At 35.4% G+C, this 24,051-nt stretch overlaps 1 protein-coding gene across 4 annotated transcripts in view; it reads left to right on the top strand.

Annotated features, from left to right (window-relative positions):
* ROBO1 (roundabout guidance receptor 1) overlaps window positions 1-24,051 on the top strand; it is a 401,546-nt gene that overhangs the window by 265,683 nt on the left and 111,812 nt on the right. For all 4 annotated transcript variants that reach the window (XM_042955684.1, XM_042955682.1, XM_042955683.1 and 1 more), the window contains exons 4-6: window positions 20,559-20,679; window positions 21,032-21,170; window positions 23,822-23,949. In XM_042955684.1, coding sequence (XP_042811618.1) covers window positions 20,559-20,679; window positions 21,032-21,170; window positions 23,822-23,949 — 388 coding nt within the window. The remainder of the gene's footprint in view (window positions 1-20,558; window positions 20,680-21,031; window positions 21,171-23,821; window positions 23,950-24,051) is intronic.

Raw genomic sequence — 24,051 nt, 5'->3', positions numbered from 1 at the left:
TCTTAAAAACTTTGGTTCTTTTTTCTACTTGATTGAAAAAATAATTCAGATGATGGGAATAGTTTTATTATAAAATACTGATTTCCATCAAAGCCACAGTCAAACTTGAAACCATTTTATTCCCATTTTCATCTGCTTATCACATACCTATACTGATTTTTTCATTCTTCTTTGAAAAATGTAGAAAATATTACAGTATAAATACATTTTAACATGAGCAAGTGTATTAATATTTTTTTCTTAAGGTGACTTAGATGGGATGGCCAGCAATGCTGGTTTCCTGGGCACTATCCTGGTATTTGAGTTAAAAACCCCTAGTCCTGGGAAAACCAGGACAGTTGGTCAACTTAAGCCTAGGCTGTTTAAAGGAATTGATTTATATATGAATAAAAAATCACACACATACAAGGTAAGTAAAAAATAGTTAAAAAATAAATGGAAGCATCTTACCTATATCATTTCTTTCATAAACCAGTTAAGGATTTGAAAATCATGAATGAAGTTAGGAGCAAAAGTCAGTTATACATTGAAAAAATTGTTTAACACTTCCCATTCCCATGCTAGAGAGGTACAGTTGTAAGCATAAAGTATGTCATCAGTTCTTTTTCCCGTCCTTTTCTGCTTCCTGTGTGTCTTTCTAGGTTTCTTTGATTTCCCTCGTTGGTGTGATATTTTGGTGAAAAGCAGCTGACTCACATCCCATCCAAATCCCCAGTGTCCTCCAGATCCTTCATGAATTTGGCATTCAGCCTCTCCTTGCCAATTACTTCCTTTCCCCCCAATTCCCACATGTCTCCCTCCTAAGCCATCTGCTCCTCCTCCCTTCCTCCGATTAGTGCTTTCCTCTGGTCTTCCGATTTCTTTTATTGTTCAATGTCTGTTGCTTCCTTTTCCCCCTCTCCTCCCCTGGAGGAAATCAGCACACTTAATGCAGCTGATGTCATAGAGCCCCTTTTCCCTGAGAAGTTGAAGTTGTGTTCCTGCAACATAAATATGTAGTTCTGTTTTATGAAGGTCAGAGGAAACTGTGTAGTCACCCAGAATTTTTTTTCCTGTCCATCTTATGTAGCAAGTCATACATATTTCGTATTTTATATTCTTTAAACAAAAAAAGTTTTTTCGTGATTTAATTCTAAGTTAAATCAATATAAGTCTATAATATGAAGCATGGTACTGAAGAAATCGGTTAAAAAATAAGTTTATGGGGTGCCTGGGTGACTCAGTCGGTTAAATGTCGGACTTCGGCTCAGGACATGGTCACTCAGTTCGTGAGTTCGAGCCCGTGTTGGGCTCTATGCTGACAGCTCAGAGCCTGGAGCCTGCTTCGGATTCTGTGTGTGTGTGTGTGTCTCTCTCTCTGCCCCTCCCTCCCTCCCTCCCTCCCTCTCTCTCTCTCTTTCAAAAATAAACATTAGGGGCGCCTGGGTGGCTCAGTCGGTTGCGCTTCCGACTTCAGCCCAGGTCACGATCTCACCGTCTGTGGGTTCGAGCCCCGCATCGGGCTCTGTGCTGACAGCTCAGAGCCTGGAGCCTGCTTCGGATTCTGTGTTTCCCTCTCTCTCTAACCCTCCCCCACTCATGCTCTGTCTCTCTCTGTCTCAAAAATAAAATAAAAAACATAAAAAAAAAAAATTCAAAAATAAACATTAAAAAAATTTTAAGAATAATAAAAATAAGAAATTTATGTACTATGCTACTGTGTTAATTTTCACATTTAATAATTGAAACAAAGTGGTTAGTGGAATAAAACATAGTCTTAGGTATCATAAGACCATATAACTTCAGGTTTCAACACTTATTAAATGCATGATCTTATGGACATTTGATCTCTATAAATGTCATTGTTTCCACTGGTGAAATGAATTGTCTAATAATACCTATGTTGGTTCAGTGGTGTTACTGTAGGAATTCAGTGAGAAAATACATGTTAAATATCATTATAAATGGTCACCATTTACACTCTATATACACTCTATATACATGTATTAGTCATGGGTGTTCTGGTTATTACTGTTGTTGGTATACTTGCCTGAACTCTGGGTATATTTAGTCATCAAAAACTGTAGAAAAGCAAAATCAGGAACTGTTTGTGCCATAGCAATTTTAGCTTTTCTGAATAAACAAATATATACATATGAGAAAAGAGATCTGACATTTATGTCTCATCTAAATTTCTGTGTATATCCAAATCACGACTGTGGGAAAATTTCCATTTTTTACAGAATCACCAAGAGTATTCAGTTTAGGTGAATATTATGAGTAAAGTAGTTAGACTAATACTTATATTAAAAAACAATTTTGAGTCCTCTGTACATCTTTATCATGAAATGCAATGATCAACAGGGGATTCCACAAAAGAATTTAAGCCCTATTGCCCTAAGGCATTCACTATGTGTAACAAATTGACTTTTCTCCCATGCATCCAGTTATGTATAGTTCTTAGGGGAATTGAGAAATGCTGTGATTCAGATGAGGTACGCTGGTTGAGAACGGCTGGTTTATCTTCACATGGATTGTCCTGATCTTTCCAAAACTTGTAATTCTATTTAAATAATTTTACACCTACTCCTGTTTGGACACTGAAACTAGAAAAAAGAAAGCCAAGCATTTCAGACCCACTTGGGAGGTCTAAGTACTCTTATGAAAGAATTGTACTAAACTAAGATATTCTCAGTTCTAGCATTCAAATTAGTTTAGATGACAGTATAATTATAAACATAATTCTGGTAAGTATTTGGTTGTTGCTCTAGTTTTTCATTATTTATGTGTTAGAGGTGCACTTACAAACTTGGATGCCAAGAGTTTGAAGGAACAGATTATGAGAGTCTTTGCATATGCTATTCCTACTGCTTGGAAATGTTCTGACCCCTATACCCTCTTTGTCTAACTCACTCATTGTTCAGGTTCCAATTTAAAGCAACTTCTACAGAGGAGTCTTCTGTAAAATCCCACTGTGCACATCCACACTAGATTTATCTCCCTGTTATCTGTGCCTTTCCGTTTTATTAAGTATTTTTTTCTAATCTATTGGAAATCTTTGTTTATGAATTACTCCTCTAATATACATAACATACTTGAGTACCAGCTGTAATCCCTGGGTCTGTCTTCAGGTTGGCAGCTCCATATATATTTCTCTAGAAATTGTTAAGTGAATGAAATGTACATCAGAGTACTGTTTTCTAGCATACCTAGAACTGAAAAGTTGCTAATTTGAACATACTTGATTTTATTTTCCTATATTTTTTATATTGGTTTTCTTATTCCTCTATAAAACGGAAAGGATGTATCATCCACACCATTTTTTTTCCTCTAAAGCATGGTTTCCAGTAACTTGACAGTAAGTGAAGGAAGAGATACTCTACAAGTTAATTATGTGAGTAAAGATACCTCTATAAGTGTGACTTACAGATCCAGAATCTTACAGATGGAGCTGACTTGAGAGACTGTAAATAGGCAAACCCCTTTACTTTTAAGAAGAAAGGGGGAGCCCGGGAATTTGATTTGCCCCGAGTCACTTAATGAATCTGTGTTTTGAGTCAGAAGTAAGAGCCAGACCTTTCAACACCAGACTTTTTCCTGTTCTGATTTTTCCCAGGATAGACTAAACCTGATCAATTCTTCTAAATCAGCACTTAAATTCGACTAAGACAAATCCTAACCAAAAAAAAAAAAAAAAAAAATCCATAGGTAAAGAAAGTATTTTGCTAGATTCATTTCATATAATTTTGCCACTTGTTTTGTGTCCCAAATTCAAAATTTCCTATCTTGATAAGTATAGAAAGTAGTATTCTCAATGTATAGAGTTTAACAACATCCTCTTCTTATTTATCCACTGGGTACAAACATGGCCCGTGTCAGTTTGATTATAATTCTGCCCATGTTTTAGCTTTATTAAGTATATTATTAAGAACATATCCAAGTTCATCTTAAGTTAGCTTTATCAAATGTGTTATGAAGAATGTATCCAAGTTCATCTTAAGTGATTGATTCTCAGAGGTTGCCTCAGATCTCATTCAAAAAATAAAAAATGGCAACAATTTAAATAGTAAGTGAAGCCTAATGTATGGCCATCTTAGGAAGGTCTTTTAGTTCTGAAGCTCCTTTCTGAAGCTGTACTAACAACTAGACCTTGGTCAAAGTCCTTTAACTGTTGACAGTATTAAGATAATAATATCTTCCCTGATTATTTATTAGGATTATTATGAGAACCAAACCAGAGTAATGAGAACGTTTTGCGAACTATCAATGACAGCCTTGTTGTAAGGTGTTATTTTAAGTACTTCTGTCTTGATTTTCAGTTAATTTTCATTCCTCATTGGTATTTATAACTTGGAGAGGTAAGAGACTTAACAATTTTTAAATTAGGAATGGAAAAGAATGCTTTTGAATTAGATATTTAATGGATAGAACCAAGAAAAACCAATAAAAAACGCTGGTTAAACTGTGGTATACCCTGTTTTGATCAGTTTTTAAGTGTATAGAAAATATATGAATCTCCTTCTCTTTGGCATCTACCTTTAAGGGGTCTACAATTTATAGTGTGCTTGCCCATTTTTGTCTGGATCCCTTGAGACACCTAGTTGTAATTCCTAATAAATTCTTCATACAGGGGTGCCTGTGTGGCTCAGTTGCTTAAGGATCCCAACTTCAGCTCAGGTCATGATTTCAGGGCTTGTGAGTTCAAGCCCCACATCGAGCTTTGTGCTGACAGCTCAGACAGAGCCTGGGGCCTGTTTCCAATTCTGTATCTCCCTCTCTCTCTGCCCTTCTCCCACTTGTACTCTGTCTCTCTCTTTCAAAAATAAATAAACATTAAAAAAATTCCTCATATGTATGTGTAAACTCATTCCAGTACTACAGAGAAGGTACAAGTAGGTTAAGATGCAGAGATAATGTAGCAGAGGCTAAAGATTGCCAGACAATGTGTTTCCTACGTCAACAAATAGTCTTTGGTTCAGGAAACAGGAAATAATATACTATAAAATTTTCAAGTTTCCTCTAAGTAATGTAATGAACGTCCCTATGAGTACAAATCCTAACATATGTGAAAAATCAGAATAGTCTTGAATAATTTTGTCATTGTACAACGTTGATGTTTTATCCAGTTTTTTGTTGCATGCTGTTTGTCAGAACTCCTTTAAACCTCCTGAGATGGTTCTGGCCTTCCGATTTTTTTTTTCCAAACAGACTTCCGAAAAAAGAGTTTAGAATATTTTTCCAAAATCTAATCCCACCCAAATGTTAGTTTTAGCCAAAGCAACATTAGAAGACATAGAGGAGTACCTAGCAGATCTGCCCAAGCCTCCTTCCATATGGAATTCTGCCAACTCCTGAAATTCACTGGGCTGAAACCTAATGTGGATGTATGCCGCTGATTAGCATCCATGATACTTCAGTCGGAGTAGACCTTCCAAAAAGAAATGCCTCAGAAATTTCAATAACCGGCTAAAAAAAAGTCGTACCCGATAATTCAAAGTAATTATCAATACGGTATATTAACCAGAAGTATTATAACCCTACAAAATGAATACACATGGTCAGATGACAAAGCCTATAATAAGAATTTCCGATTAGTTTGGTATACTAATAGAGAAAGCAGACTTACAAACGTTGCTTCCCCCTCCCTCACCCTTTTGTTCCCCTTATAATATATGCTCACTCAAGCAGCTGTGTTTCTTAATTTTCTGAGACTTTGATATATTTGATCAGGCCATTATATTCCTCCAAATAGCCAAAGACTAGTGAAATTTTACTACTGTCTGGGAGCATTTTGTTTAATTATGAGTTAAAGTCATTAGCCAAATTAAAGGTATAATCTGTGGTTTCAAGGATGGTGCTCTAACCAGTTTATTTCATTTTTGATGTTCTGTTAAGCACAGATGAAATGCTTCTCTAAAAATACAGTTTTAAAATTTATCTTAAGGCATTGCTTACAGATCTTACCTGTAATTTGGAAAACATTTAAATCATAACAGAATACTTTCTGGTAAATTCTCTATTTAAAAAAAAAAGTTGACTTTTCTAATTGCTTGTAAATTTTGTGCTTGCTTACGATGACCAAGCCTTCACTTGTTTTCTGTTTACCATAGGCGGGATGAATTGTAATCTTAGAAACAAAGTAGTAGATTCAGAAGTGCACTTGATTGTACAAGGCATTCTTTCCTTAAAACATGGTCCAAGATGCAGAAATCAAAGACATTATGTTAAGCCTTTAAGTTTTAAATTATTTTTAATCTGACCACTTTAAAGGGGGTTGGGATTTCTTTTTCATTATTTGTAATTGGCTAAGATTGACTTTATTTCTCAATCTTGTCCATATTATCACTTTTATTTAAAGACATTCTCTCAAAAAATAATCCCAGATTTTATGCTGAGGCTGATTTCTAAACTAATGCTGATTTTGCATTTCTTTTGTTTAAAGGATAGTTGCTTTAAAAGTACTAACATTTATTGGTAACATCTGACTACTTCAATTTTTATCTCCTTAAACTCAAAGAATTTGATAATATGATAAATAGTACACTTGTAAAATAATCTGGTGTGCATTAACAAAATTGCTAACAGATGGCATAGGTTTTCTCTTCTTAAATCTTATAAATGTAGGTGATCACGAAGCTTTAAAGGCTGGTCACAGTAGACAGAGGCTCATATTTAAGTCACCTTTAAGAGCATCATCTTGTATGGGAAAATTTCAAGAGCAGTTGATCTCAATATGTATAAAACTGGTTGAAAATAATGGAAAATTGTCTCCTTGAGTGGATAATGTGTAATTTGCTCAGGAATCCATTATTTCATGTTTCTTTGTCTTCTAACATTCACAGTGTCACTCTTCTTTCACCAAGACATTATTACATCACTATACTGCCCCATGCATCATGCTTATAAAAGATCATGTCAGGTTTCCCCATCTTTATTAGGGAAGCTTATAAACATTCTGTTTAAATTATAAACATTCCATGATACGAAGTGCATGTTTATATGGAAAAAGAAGAACCATTCCTCTGTATAGAAACTAATATAAAATATTTACCTAACTCCACTTTACTTGCAAAGAACACATGCATATGTCAAGTGTAAACATGCACATTTTTCCACTGGCAGCTAGATGGATTAATGGCAATTAGGTTGGATATCCAGATCAGTCAGGCTTAAATATGGAGATGGGAAGGAGGTCTATCAAGCTAGCACTCTCAGGGAGGTCCACCAATAGCACCTATTTCTTTGCCACGCCCTTGAGTCTTGGGATATATACATCTGTAGGATATTGCTAATTTGTGGTTTGTGGTGTGGGATGCAAAGAAAATATGAGTTCCTGCTTTTGTTCAAAAGGAAGAACTCTATATAAGCTTTATCTTGGGTCTGCGGAGAATGAGCTCCAATGCACTTGCAAAACTGGAGCGTGTTTCTGATATTCTGAGTGCCTTGGGTCTCTCATCCCCAAATGGGAAAATATACTTCCCCTTGTAAGACTCTTGTAAAAACAAAAGATGATGGATGTGACAGTGTCATGTATGTAGCACATGTTGACATATTCTGATTTTCATTAAATACAACAATAATAATCCAGGTTGCTGTTTAAATACATTGGTACACTTATGAAATGTACCATAGATTCCCTGATACAGTTTTCAAGTGTTTTTGGAGAAAACCATCAAGGACATTTTACACTTAGGACTTAATTTTTTCAGGTGTTAGGTTTTTGTGGTTAAGTCCTTTCAAACTGTTGGATCATTAGAGAATTTAAATTTATTTATTACCTTGATATTAAGACATCAGAATTTGAATTTGTTCTCTGCAAGGCAGTGTAAAATGATGTGCTTCTAACATAAATTCTAAAATACCAAGCCTTTTTCTGAAGAAGTGATGAATGAAATCAAGGAATTCTATGTATCTGATTTCTTAGATCTTGAAAAATTTGGTATTTTGCCTTCTATGTAGATGTTGAGCTACCTGCTAAACATATGATAAGCTCTTTGCCATTATAGAATTTATATTCCATGTGGAAGAGAGGCAAGGAACATGGGATAAAGTTTGTTTGTTTGTTTGTTTAATTGACTTTATCTTGTTCCTTGATCTTCCCACTGACTGACATCCCTTCTATAAGCACCTTTCCCAACACTTAATCCTGGAATTTTCTACTTAGGTTTTTATGGATGCAACCTAGGATTTCCAAAAATCTGAATTTCAACTCAAAGTTCAAACAAGACTTGTAGACTTAGGGTCAGGGGCACTTCAAAACACTGAGATTGCTAACACTGTTAATACTTTCTGCCCTAGATTTTCTGTTCGGTAAGCTTTTGTCTTGGACAGGGAACTGAACCTTTAATATCTGAGAAAGATTGTCCTAAACAGTCCCAGTGATTTTTGAAATACTTTTCAGATACACCATTTCCTCTTTAATTTCTTTTTCACAGATAACTATAGAAATATAAGGGGTCAGGATACATTTGTTTTTATTTCTTTTGTTGTCCATGAGTGAATCATTAGTTCTCAGGAAATAGTGAGAAATGTGTGTGGGTAGTTCTGAAGCTGAATGTAGACCATCAAAGAAAGTTCCTTTAAAGCTCTAGCCTCAAACCATTTTTCCTCAGGATTTTATCGTCTTCCTCACATGTGTAAATTACCCTATTTGCTTTCTTAGGTAGTGCTTAGATATATTTTCATTTGTCTTAACATGAGTAGTGTGGGGGAGAAGAGGGTTATTATTTCTATCTTATCACGTGTCCCTTATGAAAGGAGGCACACATTTGCCAAATAATGTAGCTAGGTTGTGGCATAGTCTTGTGATCAATGAAAAAGAATGAAGCACTGGCCATATGGCTATTGAATCTCTGACTCTGGTCTGATGAGCCCTGACTTCTGATTAATCAATTAAGCCTGTCTTTTGCAAGTCTTCTCTTGCTCTCCTTTAACTCCTTGGGATTAAAATACCACAGAATGGGAATGGGTGTTTACTTCGATTTGTATCTACTTTTAGGGATGTTCATACTTGTAGAGAACCTTAATAAATAGTATTAAATGCTTATATTACTTTTTAATGTTTTTTTCAAATTACAAGTGTTTCCATAAAGTCATTCTCCTTACTTAATTTCCATAAAGTCATTCTGAATTTCTGAATCAGAGAATCCCTTGCATACTCAACATTGATTTGATTTTTTTTCTGCCATTGTTATGTATCTTCTTCAGAATATAAGTGAATTTAAATTTCAAGAGTAACCATATTATACAGTCTCTGGAAAAGGCATTATCTTAGCAAGGCATTTGGTGGTGTGGGCAATTCTCACACTGAACCAAAACTATAGAGAAGAACTAAGCATAAGAACTTATGGAGACACAAATGAATTTACTGTTTGAAAAGTATTTTCAGCTGGTGCACTTGTAACTTGAAAGAGCCAAGTGTTTGAAAATGAGCTTTTTCTTCCCTCAAATACTGTGAGCATTTGTCATCTTTATTTCCAGAGTATGGTCATAATTCCTCCATAGATTTTTATTTCAGGCTCTCCTAACAGCGACTGTATGTAAATTCAGAATTATAGCCAGATGGTTGGACAAGGTGATAAAAAGCAAACCTGGTTTTGTAGAAAAGTGAAAATTGCCCATAAGATTGTGTTTTTACCTTTAAAACAGCAGGGCATTGTTTCATGAGAACTGTGAAGGAACTAATACATTAACTTTAACAGCTGTGAGCTAAATTAATTTTTCATATGCATACAGAATACTACCGTGTAACACCTATAATTTTCATGGAGGTAAAAATCAATCAACTTTCTTACTTTTAGCAGATAGCTAGAAAAGTCTATTCTCTCCCAAAACCACTCTTTATATTATCTCCTTGCTACAGGACTTTTGGGTTCTGATCTTAATAACTGAGGAAGCAGACACCTGGGGAATCAGCTGAAAGCCTTCCCTGTTTATCTGCTCTCCATCTCACCAGCACTAAGCAGTTGTCTGCCCCTGATTTGAAATACAATAAATTCAAGGGGGCCTTCTCGGTTGATTGCTTTAGGCTACATAACGGTGACTGGCTCAAGAAAATGGGCCTCGAACAGAGAAAATGCCAAACCCAGGTCTTCACATTGACTTTGAGCCACAGTTAAGAGAAATAGGTGCGTTTTAAGGAGACTGTGTTTCTTTTCTGTTATCCCTTGTTAAAATGAGGATTCACAGAAAGGTCCTCTGGTGATATAAACTAGATAGTCAGAAAGGTCACAATTTATACCTTCACAGAGAAAATCGTCCTCTTCCTGGGACTTAACTGTGTCGCTCTGTAGGATGGTTCCCACTTGCCTGCAATTAACGCTACGGCTCTTCCTGAGCTAGTCTATAATCAGATTATCATAGGTGTGCTTCTGCGGCAGCACACCGCCAACTACCGATTTGTAAGTTGCCGTGAGGGAGAAATGAAACGTTCAGTAGGAGAACTGCAAATAACAGAGAGATGCAGCTGCCATAGTCCTAGGCAGTGATTCTCTCAGGCCTGTGTTCTCAGCTGGCAGCTCCCCAAGCTGGGTAGAGCCACGTGTTCCCACTGGGATAATTGCTTTTTCTGCAGGAGTCTCTTGTTGCCTCCCTCTGATGACCCAGTGTGTTTAAACTCCTGGCCGAAATCATGTGGGTTTTTCAATGGTGTTGTGAAGTGTACCAGCAAACAAATGAAATTGGATCATGTTCTCTTCTATGCATGTAGCCTAAGCAAATATGGGACACCAGTAGAGAGATCCTAATTGCCTATTTTTTTCCCTCTCTCTTCTCCTGAGAGAACAGTTGAAAGACCCACAAGTTATGGTTTTCCCCTTGGCATGCTGTCCCTTTTAATGTCAGCAAGAAAAAGGCAAAGTGTCATTTGATTGCTTTCGGTTTGTCATTTTCATATTTTTTGCTAATGAATATGTGCTTACCCAGGCATCTTTTTGTTATGTAAGATGTTTTTTTTGGTGCAAATCCCATGGACATTATTTATAATTTGAGTAGGCTGTAGAACAGGAAATGGGCTTGGCATAAGAATGGATGAGTCAATGGATTAGTAATATCCAGGTGAAAACTTTTTACCATGTGATTAAAATCTGACCGAATTAATTTTTAAAATAATCTCCAGCAAAAAAACAAAAACAAAAACAAAAACATTGTAAATACTACTCTATAATCTGTTTGTCACAGTTTAAAACTCAGTTTCCCGGTTTCTGGGGTACAGCCGCTCTCACTGTGTCACGAGCCCATGCTGAACTGGTAATGAGGACATGGTGGCTTTACCTAACAACTTCTGCATGTGCATCAGGAAAGCAGGTCACATCTAATCAAGAGACTTGTGTGGGAAATATTTAGAACAGTGCATTTTTTCCCTTCCTTCTCCTCCTTCTCTTTCTTTCCTTCTCTCTCTGTCTCTCTCTGTCTCTCTCAGGTCTCTGTGAACCAAAATGATAAAGCAATAGGGAGAGGTGAACATTTTGCAGAAAATGATTGACAGATAGTAGCCTTTAGGAAACGTAGGAGGAGCATATAAACTCTGTTACCCAGGAAGAAGTGTGATTTGGCTGACCCTGGTTTGTTGTTTATATATTTATTTAAAATAAAACTTATGTTTGGGACTTCACTATGAAACCATGTTGTTATGAATACATGATATTTTAAAAAGCTTTATTTTTTGCACGACAGGAGTAGTAGAAATAAATAAACAAATATTTTCTTGAAATGTATTCATATACTTCAGAAAAGTGTTTATGGTGACTAGAGAAATAGAAATTGTTTTATATCAGTGATTGTTGATAGTGGAAATTGATCAGAAATTTAAATTTGTATCTGATTACCAACTATGTTAAAATTTAGGTTCCAAAGAGTGAAACAAGAACACAATTATTAATGTGTATATTGAGAAATATAAAGTACCTCTATATGATGTTAAAGCATAATTAATAAAAGCATGAAATTATTTCATTCTAAACATGGCTTTTTTTCCCCTAACTGTTCTTACTGAACTACTTACCTGGAGGTGTAAGAAATATCACCAAATAAGAAATACTGCTAATTTCTTTGTTATTGTGTAAAGTCTGAATTATGTGAATTATCTTTTACTTGTAATTTTTTAGATTGCTATGAGACATGTAGTTTATCCAGTCCTTTGTCCATCATTCATATATATAACCCCACTACCACCAGTCTTTTTTTTTTTTTTTGCTTAATTTAGAATGCAATAAAGTAAGGTTGTTTTTGAAAGATGCTACTGTAGCATATTAGAAAACATGGATGCTTTAATCTGTAGCGTTTACACTCAGGATTGATACCACTTTTGCAGCCAGATTGGAAAGTAGTGGGTATTCCTTTGTCTCCCTGCTCGAGTCAGATATCTTTTTTTGGTTTATTTTTGTTGTCGTTGTTGAATTAATGTTAAATTTGAAAATAAATAAATAAATAAAAGCTGTTATTGTGACTCTTCTCTTCTTTACATGTCTCTGTTGAAAGGAGTCCTTAGGGACCACCCAAAACTGCCCTGCAGTTTATTTCACCAAGGAGAATGTCTGGGGGCGATGACTGGCCATCTGGGGTACCTGCATCTCATTGTCATTAAGAAGTCTTAAGCCCATGCAAAGTACTTCTCCTCTAGTTCACAACAGCTTGATATCTATTCTGTGGGTCAAAGATCCAGGCAGAATTGACAACATTACTAAGAGATATTCTGCCCAAAGAGAGTTAGTAATAAATTGTTTAAGGATGATATATACTAGACTATAATTCAAAACCTCTCCTCTCATTTACTTTGCAAAAATAGTATCACAACAGTGGCAAAGAATCAAATTTTTCAAAAAAAAATTATTTCCAAACCCAGGTTATTATTTCACTCATGTTAACCCTGCTTATCAAGCCTTTACTACTGTAAATGAATATTTCCAAGCCTTTAAATCTTTCTGAAATTTGTAAACATTCATACTGCACAATATCTTATTGGTATAATGACACCTGTGTATGTCTTATACGTATTATTTAAACATATTTCTCATTTAGCATTCTAAATCATTATTCTTGTAATCCATTATTATGATGTATTTTGAAAATAGTATTTCTAGTAAGGAACACAGATTTTAAATGCAAAATCCATTAAAGGAAATGAGATAAATTATATGACAGTTTGGTGGTTAGCAATTTGAAATCATCTTTGAAGCCCTTAATATAATTAGTGGTTTCATTTTTGGTCTGCTGACTTCAAGTCACATTAAGTTAATGTAATTAAAAGCAGAAAAGATTTCATGTAGCCAAACTAGTTAATTAGCCCCAGTTGGTTTTGTATGTTAACCTAGAGGTGTATGGCTAACGTTGTGGGGTGATGCCTGAAAAAAAAAAAATTCCTGTGTAACAGATACTGCAAATCATCTGACTTGCTTTAGGGTGGAAAATGAAGACATACCAAGGAGTTCATTTTAAGTTCATCTTTATGTCTGATTTTAAGTACTGATTGTAGGGTAAGCTGTATACTTCATTGAATAACCAGTCAAAAGGCTTAATTTACCTTTTTAAAGAAAACATGCTTCAATGTGTACAAAAATAATCAGATTTTCTTCTTGTATTCTGGAAATAAGAAGTCTTATTGAAGTTCTGATTCTGATTTTTTCATGCTTACCAGGAATATAAAATGATTCTCTTTTTGGTTAAAAAGGTAGACCTTATACCTTATACCTGACTTGTCTATACTATGTCAGTATTTGGTAAACAGTCTAGTAAAGATGAAAACATTCTAGAAAGAGATTTTCAACAGCTTTGAAGAAATCTTTAAGTAGTAGGAGAGAAAGCTTTTTATACCCCTAAGGAAAATGACCATGTATTATTTCTTTAGGGAAAATGCTAGTTTATAAGAATCAAATCATACATTGATATCAAATAATTGATATATATCAAATACATTGATGTGTCCTTTACCTTAATGTCTCTGAAACATTTAAAAAAAAACCATCTGAGGCTATTCTGAAGAAAATTATAAAGTGTGAAGATATTTAAAACTTTAAAATTCCTTACCACTTTCTTCTTTTTCTTCCTCCTCTGTCTCCTTCCCAAAAGGGAGGCAAGTCCACTGGGACTTTTGTTTTGTTTTGCTTTTATCAGGTATGTAGATAGCTGAGGCCCCCTTTTAAGCACTGTCTAGAGCTTATGGAAATGTGGGTTTCTAATGTGGTTACCACTGTGGTCTGGTAAGGTATATGGTAATGAGGAAGTAGGACCTCTGCCTTAGATTTTTGACATAGGCTGGATGCCAGCATATTGTCTGAAGGCTTAACACGTTCAGCCTCTGCACCACCGGATTATGTTAATTGAAGAAGTGTTTCAGCAGTGCAGTGTGTAACATTGTGTCTGTTCATTATACAAACTCCTTTTTGATAGGTTTACAATTTGCCTGTCAGATCCAGTTGCTGGAAGAGACCTGCCAAGAAATATTTCTTAGCTCATTTTAAATATGGCTGTTTTCATATTTATAGTGTTCTGTGTGCGTTAGACATATTTTTCCTTTCTGTGTAGAGAGGAAATGTCAATTTTTGGTTTGCAAAGGGGCACTAAGATTTAGAACGTATAAAGCCACTCGTTACAATCAATATCATTGTATGACTCAACATAAAATGGTGATTGTTAAAAGAGGTACTGTACTGCTTGAGAGCTGGTGTGTTATATTTGATCAGTTATTGTACTATGTTTTTTCTGTTCTTCTGTTTATTGAATAAAACAGGCCACCATGTCTACAGTTGTGACCATTGAGAATAAAAGGATGGCTTTTGCTTAGCTCTGTTTCAATTCAGCCATTGACATAATGCCAAAATCAATTTGAATTTGTAGAAATTGAGGACTACCGTTTTCATCATCATTATTATTATTTTTTATTTCTCTGTTTGCTGCATTTTGTTGTTTCTTCCTTCCCTTTTGTCGGTTTGCATCTCTCACATCTCTAAGGATGTAAGTGTCTTCAAGGTTTCTTGAGGCTTGTTTAGTTTTCCATTGAGGTTGTAATGTCTGTTTTGGGACCCTTAACCATTATTGTCGGTGAGTATAGAAAGGAATGTAGTATTTCATAATGAAATTATCTTACTAATAAGGTAGAAGGTGTGAGGGGGTATTTATTACTAATCTCAGAAGTCACAGCAATGATTTCCCGAATAGAAAACACATTTTTTTAATGTTTTCTTTTCTTTCTTTTCTATTTATTTTCTTTGAGAGAGAGCATGAGTGAAGGAGGGGAAGAGAGAGGGATACACATACAGAATATGAAGCAGGCTCTAGGCTCCAAGCTGTCAGCACAGAGCCCAATGTGGGGATTGAATTCATGAACTGCAAGATCATGACCTAAGCTGAAGTTGGACACTTAACGGACTGAGCCACCTAGGTGCCCCTAGAATAAACACTTACTATTTTGTCTAATTTTAACTACCCCTCCCTCCTGTCATTTTAATCCAGCATTTACCTTTAGGCCAGAGCCAAGCCTTTAGAACAAAATTTCTCAGCATCAGCACTACTGACATCTTGGCTGTGATACTTCCTTATTTGTGGAGGACTCCTCTGTGCCTTGTAGGAGACTTTACCCTCTAGGGGGTAATAGCACCACCTTTCCCCTGTCTCAGTCGTGACAACCACAAATATCTTCAGACATGCCCACATATTTCCTGGGAGAAGGTAGGTGACTGCCCTTATAAAGAATCACTGGTTTGGAGGAAATAAGAAAGGCATGGTTGGCCAGAGAATTTCTTGCTTCTAAGGCTTTGCTATGTTGATGCAAATAAACATTTTTCTGACAAAAGCAATGGAAGATGTGTCACTAATTAATTTTAATAAAAAGCTTCTGGATGTAGTCTTACAAGGGAAGATTCATTTTGATTAGACAAATCTCTGTTTTAATCATTAAATCCCTAAGTATAACACAAAATAATGTGCAAGCATTTTTCTGAGTACTTTATATGATTCATCTCAGTATCCTTGGAGATGTATGTTAAGAGTATGCCCAATTTAGAAATGAAAAACAGGTACAGAGGAGTGATACCTTGCCTGACCTCACATGTACCTAGAGACGGTGATTCCAGTTCCCATGCTCACTTTGCTTTCCTATGTGGATATATCTACTTTTGATCAATTTGAAAGATCATCTGTGCTTTAGAAATCTTTTTTTTTTTTTTTACATTTTGCATATATTTTCATTTTAAGTTGGTTCCAACCAGATAGAGTTGGTAAAGAATACCACTGGGAGGTGGGGGGGAAGATGCAATTTAGTTGACTTCATGTAGCCATGGAGGATTAATATCTATGCTGTTATTCAAGAAAAAAAATACATATTTCTCATCAAAAAATGTGTTGTGAGGTTCATATTTTATTTTCAGGCCTCAATTAGTTACTTTAGTGTTTTTTGGTACAGAAATTATATATAAATAAACAGATATGATAAATGTATGCTTTTGGTCATATTATGATTCTAATGAAAAAGCTTCTCAAGACACCTAATTCATTTCAAAACACTTCTTGTAGAAATGCATGTCATAGTGGTCCATATTACCAGTAAGTATTTACTTACAAAGGACAGAGAAAATATTTTGTAAAATGCCTGGTGAGGTATTTTGTATTTGAACAGTATATATGGTTTAGCAAGGCAATTTGTAAAATAAAATTTTATAGAACAGGAGCAGTTTTGTTTTTTTTTTTTTTATATTTAGTAAAGAAACATAGCCTTGTGTTTCCAAAACATAAGTCTCCTGGTCAATGAATTTAGAAAAGTTTTTGAAGATTGAGCCAAGTGTGATAAACACTTGAATCTTGAACACCACAGACGTTAGGGATGCCTACCCCCTCCCTGCACAGTCAAAAATCTGTGTGTAACTCTTGATTCCCCAAAAACTTCATTGCTAATAGCCCACTGTTGACCAATGCCTTACAGGTAACATAAACGCACATGTTTTGTATGTTATGTGTACTTTATACTGAATTCTTACAATAACATAAGCTAGAGAAAGAAAATGTTATTAAGAAAATCATAAGGAAGAGAAAATACATTTATAGTACTATACCATAATTATACCAAAATCTGCATTGAAGTGGACCCACACAGCTCAAACCCATGTCGTTCAAGGTCACGGGTACAGCTAGAGCTATAGGAATGGGATGTGAACAACACATTCTTCAGGACTTGATGGCTTTCTTTGAATTTGTAGTTCATCTAAGTTATTGTTTCCTCCCATTTACTGCAAGGCTGGAATTTTTTCCTTGAGAATCTCCTGGCAGTTATGAGAATCTCCTCTCATAACTCATGTTAACTAAATTTCCCTTCTTCTCCATGTATAGGGATTCTTTCAAAATATAACAACGTTGGGCTGCAATATATAATGTTAATTGGTACCCCACATGTGGATTAGCAAGTTGATTTAAAACTCTAAATTCCCAAGTATTTAAGATTTGTAAAAGTAAATTAGTACTATATTATACTGAAACTGTAAAAATGTCTGTACCGTTGAAAATTATTTATACTTTATCATTCTTTGACTTTCATTTTTTTCCACATTTGAGTGTATTTTAAAATTATCCTTAAAGCCTTATATTTTATTGTATATATAATTCACTGGCTTTTAAAGCAAAAGGAACACTTACAGCATTTTAAGTTTACTTCCTCTTATTTTGCTATAATTATTACTTATTAATGTACAATCCCTTCAGAAATGAACTGATTACCTAAATATGCAGAAACATTTAAGGTTAGATTCTGAAACATAAGAGGCTCAGTATCTTGTCCAAAATTAAAGACCCAGTAAAGGAACATCTAAGGACCACATATCAGATCATTTAACTTTCCTATCAGGAATAGAATGTGTTACCTTCATTTTTGCAGGAATTATTTTGTTTCCTCAAGGTTTTAGAAATGTTTAGGTGAGGTGTTGCAAAATAAGTACATGACAAAAGGTTACAGTACATCTTAATAGTATGGATCTGAATTTTCTGAACCTCAAGAAATGAAGTTTATTAAATTCAAGTTTATTAAATAGCAATTATAAACGTGCTGTGGGCTGTGTGTTTCCTGTCATTTGTACATCTCATGTAGCCAAAGACATATCTCTTGGGGAATATCTGTTCCAACTTGCTAAGTGACATTGGGCAAGTCACTTTCCTTCCACAATTTTTTTTTTTTTTTTATTATTTGCTAGATATTGTGACAGGTCCTTGGGGCTATAAAGACAAATTAGATATGCTTCTCTGCTTCAGAGTTCACAGTCAGGGGGGAAATCTGGCGTTTAAATGCAAAATTAAAACATACTGTGATGATGGGCATAGTGCAGGTATACAGGAAAAGAGGTTATACTTTCTGAGCTGCTGGTTCCTTAAGTGAAAAATGAAGTTATTATAACACTTGCCCTTACAGCCTCACAGCAGGGGTATGAGAAAGACCAAATTTAAATGATATATTCACACAAAAGCCACTTTATAAAACATAAAATAGCACTGTGAACCAATAGCCTGCAGGTTGGGAATACATTTGAATTAAGAATCACACTTTGAGTTCTTCTAAGGAGATAATTGCACATGTGAGAAAAGATATATGCAAAAGAATGCTGATTTAGAAGAGGGAAAATGAATTATCTTAAACATCTATCAGTAGGGGAATAGTTTGGTAAAATATGATAAATCTATATGATGGAATATTATGTGTAAAGGAATCCTGTGCACAATGGAATACTATTTTGTCATTGAAGTTAATGGGGAGGATCTGTATACATGATCTTCAACATTTAAAATGCAAAATATTCTCAACATATTATTGAGTTCGAAATGCATACAGAAGAGCATATACCACATGATCTTACTTTAATGAAAGTGTGTGTGTAGATGTAGATCTTTATATCTATCTATATCTGTACATCTGTATCTGTATCTAATCTGTATCTATCTATTGTGTGTGAGAGAGAGCCAAAAGAAGAATGCATACAAAGTTACGATAGTAGTTAACTCTTGAAAGACTTGTTTGTTTTTGTGTGACATTTATTTCTTTGTATTATTCTGTCTGAAATTTAGGTAAGTATATATGAAAACAGTATATATTAACACATCTTGTAACTGCTGTAAACCTTTATAGAAATGCTTCATTGAATAACAGGCTAGATTTTGTCTATAAAAGTAGTTTGTATTCAACAAAAATCACCTGAGTGAGGCATTATTCTAGGTATGAGGGACAGAGTCATGAACAATGCAGAGAAGAGTCCCTGTGTGGTTTTTGTAATGGTACCGAGAGAATCATGATTATTGTTTAAAAAAAAACGACTGAAAAAATATTAAGTTCTAAAGCCACAGAAATTAAAACTGAACTGTTAATATTTGATTTGTCCTAATATATAAAGACTTGGATGCAATGTCTAGTTTGGGTATCTGGATTGAAACTAAGCAATTAAAATACTGCAAAACAGTATGACCCCACCTTTGTAAATGAGTGGTTTCAATAAACTCCAAGTTTATGATTAAAACAAAAAATTATGTTTGAGTAGTCCTTTCCTGCCTTCTGCTTTGTATCTCTTAATCTTTCTCTTTCTCTTTTTCTTTCTTTCTTTTCGTTCTTTCTTTCTTTTCTCCTTCCTTCCCTTCTTTCCTTTTCTTTCTTTCTTTCTTTCTTTCATTCTTTCTTTCTTTCTTTCTTTCTTTCTTTCTTTCTTTCTTTCTTTCTTTCTTTCTTCAGTACACTGTACAGAATAACTGTGAGGTTGAGGTTAAAACCTGCATGAAGAAACATTCTAGAAGTTATCCCTGACAAAACCTTTCTAAGGTTCAGAGAATTAGAGATATTCATGGGTAATTGAACCCAACTCTCCACCAAAAGCATATTAAATTAAGTAAAGATAGTTCAATTTCCGCATCCCGCTCTTAATTCATGGTTAACTTCAGCCTATTTATTGTACTGGAAGTCTGCTTACATTTGTAATTAATTCTTCTTCAAATAATTAAATGTTCAAGAGTGTGTCCAAATGACTTTCCAGATGATTTATTGGGATCTGTTCAGTCTCTGCCTCCTAAGTCCCCAAGAAATTCCTTGGGCAGCAGAAACACATACATTATTTTTTTTTAGAACACGTCAGTTTCTGTGGTGTTTTGAATCTTTAAAGATATGTTCCTTTAAAACAACTCTCACAAATTAAGTAATTAGGGTCATTTTTATTTCCACATCTTCTAGTACCAGAATATGCTTCCTTGAAATCAATTGTAGCTAATATGTATTTACATATTAATTACACTAATATATGGTGTTAAGAATTTCCTTTTTTTTTTCCTACTTGCTAACCAAATTACTCATAGAATTTTTCGGTTTTCATTTAACCAAATAATATGAAAGAACTTGGCCACTTGGGATAAACAAATTTCTTGTTATATGGAATGTAATAACTGTGTAAGAAGATGTAGGTAAGTAGACATGTTTTGCCCCTTTTCTACTGTACATTTGGTACATATTCTGCCTAAAGTTACTACCTATAAATATAGCAAATACTGCACATCAGCTTTTTGATATCTGTCTTGTAAACATGGCTAAAGTCATGTTAATGGTATTCACGTACAACTTTTTTTTTTTTAAGATTCGAGGAGGAAAGCTCATGATCACTTACACCCGCAAAAGTGATGCTGGCAAATACGTTTGTGTTGGTACCAACATGGTTGGGGAACGGGAGAGTGAAGTGGCTGAGCTAACGGTTTTGGGTAAGTGAAATTTTATCTCATCTCCTCGCTGTACAGTAGATCTCTTGCCATTTTGCAGTATCTTTATACAGGGAGAAAGAAATGACCTTCTTTAGAAGGTAGATCAATATTTTGGGCAGGTGGGAGAGGAGAGAAGACATGAGTAAAGCAGCCTGAGATAAAGTCCCCAAGACATGGGAGGAAAAGGGGGAGAAAACCCTAAACCTAGGGAGGGGCTTCTAGAAGAAGGGGACTATGTGGAATAATTTTGTAAATAATATTTCAAATTATACAAGTCTTCACTGGACATCTAAGATGGTTTTTTAGTTTGTTTCTCTTTATTTGATCTTAAGATGGCTTTTTCTAATTTTAGAGAGACCATCGTTTGTAAAGAGACCTAGTAACTTGGCGGTAACTGTGGACGACAGTGCGGAATTTAAATGTGAGGCCCGAGGTGACCCTGTGCCTACGGTACGATGGAGGAAAGATGATGGAGAACTGCCCAAATCCAGGTACTGATCAGAAGTTAGCGGAACAATTCATCCATTCAGAATTTCTGTGGTTCTCATCAGAGCAGCACTTGCATATACACCATTAGACTAGTCTATTCTAGACTTTTTGTTCAGGGGCCAGAAGCAGGAGAGTGTCATGCTTCCTCTGAGGGTTTCACATAGGAACTGTAGATTCTTGACCCTGCCCTGCCCAGGGACCCCTTGTAAAATGTGATATTTTTTAAACAGGCTTCTCTTCTGTTCAACCAGAGCACAATTAATAGTAATTTCTTGCATGGGAGTAGATAGGAAAGGGAAGGGAGGTACAACATTAAAGATATAGGTATGAATCAATTTAAAGAGCAAGAGTCTATTTTCTTAGCTACAACACTACCAGGGAATAGTAGAAGTCAGAGTGTCTTGATATCTGTCAAGTCTTTAAATTGGCTAAGAGCAGAGGTACACTTGCAGCCTTAGGGAATGAGACAGTGAAATGAAGCTTTCGGGTATTGTTTTTAAGCTGTCTGTTCATTCATTCAGCAAACATGTGTTGAGTCTTTGCTAGGTTTTGGGGTTACAGTGGCTTAGACATAGTTTCTGCTTTTCAGGAGCTCCCAAAGGAGATTTGTAAGGGTAGATACAGAATAACATAGCAAACCCTTTGCCACCTAAAATGTAGACTGGTGGGAGTAGGAAATCAGGAGAGAATTCTCAAAGGAAGGTGACATGTAAGCAATGTCTTGAAAAATATGTCTAAATTGAAAAAGCAAGACCAAAGAGAAGAGTGTTCCAGGAAAAGAGACATTACAACACAGACTTAAATCTGAGAAAGAACATCACACATTTTGAGGGGTAGAAAGTTTAGCATAACTAGTTCATAGGGCATGTAGCAAGAAGTTACGGGATATCAGGTTGGAGACACTGGGGCCAAATTATCAGGGGCTTTGTATCATCGACTGAAGAATTTTGAATCATATTGCATGCATAGTGATGAATCAAAGGGATTAGAATGAACAGGATTCCTTTTTTTTTTTTAAGATTTTATTTTTGAGTAATCTCTGCACACAACGTGGGCCTCCAACTTAATACCGAGATCAAGAATTACATGCTCTAGGGGCGCCTGGGTGGCTCAGTCGGTTAAGCGTCCGACTTCAGCTCAGGTCACGATCTCACAGTCCGTGAGTTCGAGCCCCGCGTCGGGCTCTGGGCTGATGGCTCAGAGCCTGGAGCCTGCTTCCAATTCTGTGTCTCCCTCTCTCTCTGCCCCTCCCCCGTTCATGCTCTCTCTCTGTCTCAAAAATAAATAAACATTAAAAAAAAAATTAAAAAAAAAAAAAAAAAAAAAAAAAAAAAAAAAAAAAGAATTACATGCTCTACTGACTGAGCCAGTCAGGTGCCCTGAACAGGATTACTTTTTAAAGAAAATAATATTTTAGTACTATGGGTATTACATTAGTACAGGGAAAATCTAGTGGCAGGGTCACCTTTGTTGTTTTTGTCCAGATAAGGGATATAGATTGCCTGAACTGGAACACGAGCTACAGACAGGGATCCATAGTGGACTGAAATTTCTTTTTTTTAAAATTTTTTTTAATGTTTATTTATTTTTGAGAGAGACAGAGACAGAGTGTGAGTGGGGGAGGGGCAGAGAGAAAGGGAGACAGAATCTGGAACAGGCTTCAGGCTCCGAGCTGTCAGCACAGAGCCCGATGTGGGGCTCGAACTCACAAACCGTGAGATCGTGACCTGAGCCATAGTCAGACACTCAACCGACTGAGCCACCCAGGTACCCCATGGACTGAAATTTCTTAGACTAAACTGATGAATTGGATGATTTGTTAGATATAGAGCTGTTGAAGGAAGATATAGGTAGATTGTATTAGGATGAGTTGGTTTATATAATGGGGTAAGCAAAGAAACTTGTACTTAACATATGAAATATGAGATACATGTGGGATATGATGTCGAGCTATTAGTCAGTTGGGATTATGAATTTAGAGCTTCAATGAAATAGGGATTAGGAATGTTTGTGCAGCTGATCAATATATAAAGTACAGTTGCTAATATAACTCATGATATTATGTAGAGTAAAAAGAGTATTGAAGTGAAACTTCAAGAGAATCCCAATATTGAGGGGGAGAGAAGATGAGGCATGGCAAGTGAACTGTAGAATAAGAGCCTGGGTTCTGGTACCAACTCTACCACTAAACTAGCGGAGAACCAAAGACAGGTTACCTTACTTTCCTGTGCCTCCAGTTTCTCATCTGCAAAATGTAGATGATACTTTATAATACTTTACATAATTATTGTAAGAATTTTAAAAGATGAAACCTATAAAACAAAGTCTGACCTATAATAAGAATTTATTTAATAGTCACTGTCTGTTAATTTTAGTTTGGGGACAGTAGCTTGAGGAAATAAATAAGTGCCAGCTTTGCCCAAAATATTCTTTTAGAAAGTAGTTTAATTGTTTACCCAACATAAATATGAAAACAGGTTCTTTCTATCTTCAGGCTTGCTTAGAGGAATGCCACATTCCACCTTTAGTTTAAAATTTTCTGAAGGGAACATTGCATGTTGTTTATTTGATGCCTTAGATGGGTTATATTTCTAAATGATGGGATTTTCAAGTAGAAGGTCACTTAACTGTGCTTTTTGTGTTATGTCACTAGATATGAAATCAGAGATGATCATACCTTGAAAATTCGGAAGGTGATGGCTGGTGACATGGGGTCATATACTTGTGTTGCAGAAAATATGGTTGGAAAAGCGGAAGCATCAGCTACTCTGACTGTCCAAGGTAGGGTTTGGAGAAGCTTTTGTCGTGGTTGCTTTTTTGTATCATATGAAATATAATGTTGATATTAGAAGAAAATATTATCTATTTGAGTAGTCCACATTA

The sequence above is a fragment of the Panthera leo genome, chromosome C2, assembly GCF_018350215.1.
Source record: "Panthera leo isolate Ple1 chromosome C2, P.leo_Ple1_pat1.1, whole genome shotgun sequence".
Lineage (NCBI taxonomy): Eukaryota > Metazoa > Chordata > Mammalia > Carnivora > Felidae > Panthera > Panthera leo.
This window is presented reverse-complemented; position numbering and strand designations above follow the sequence as displayed.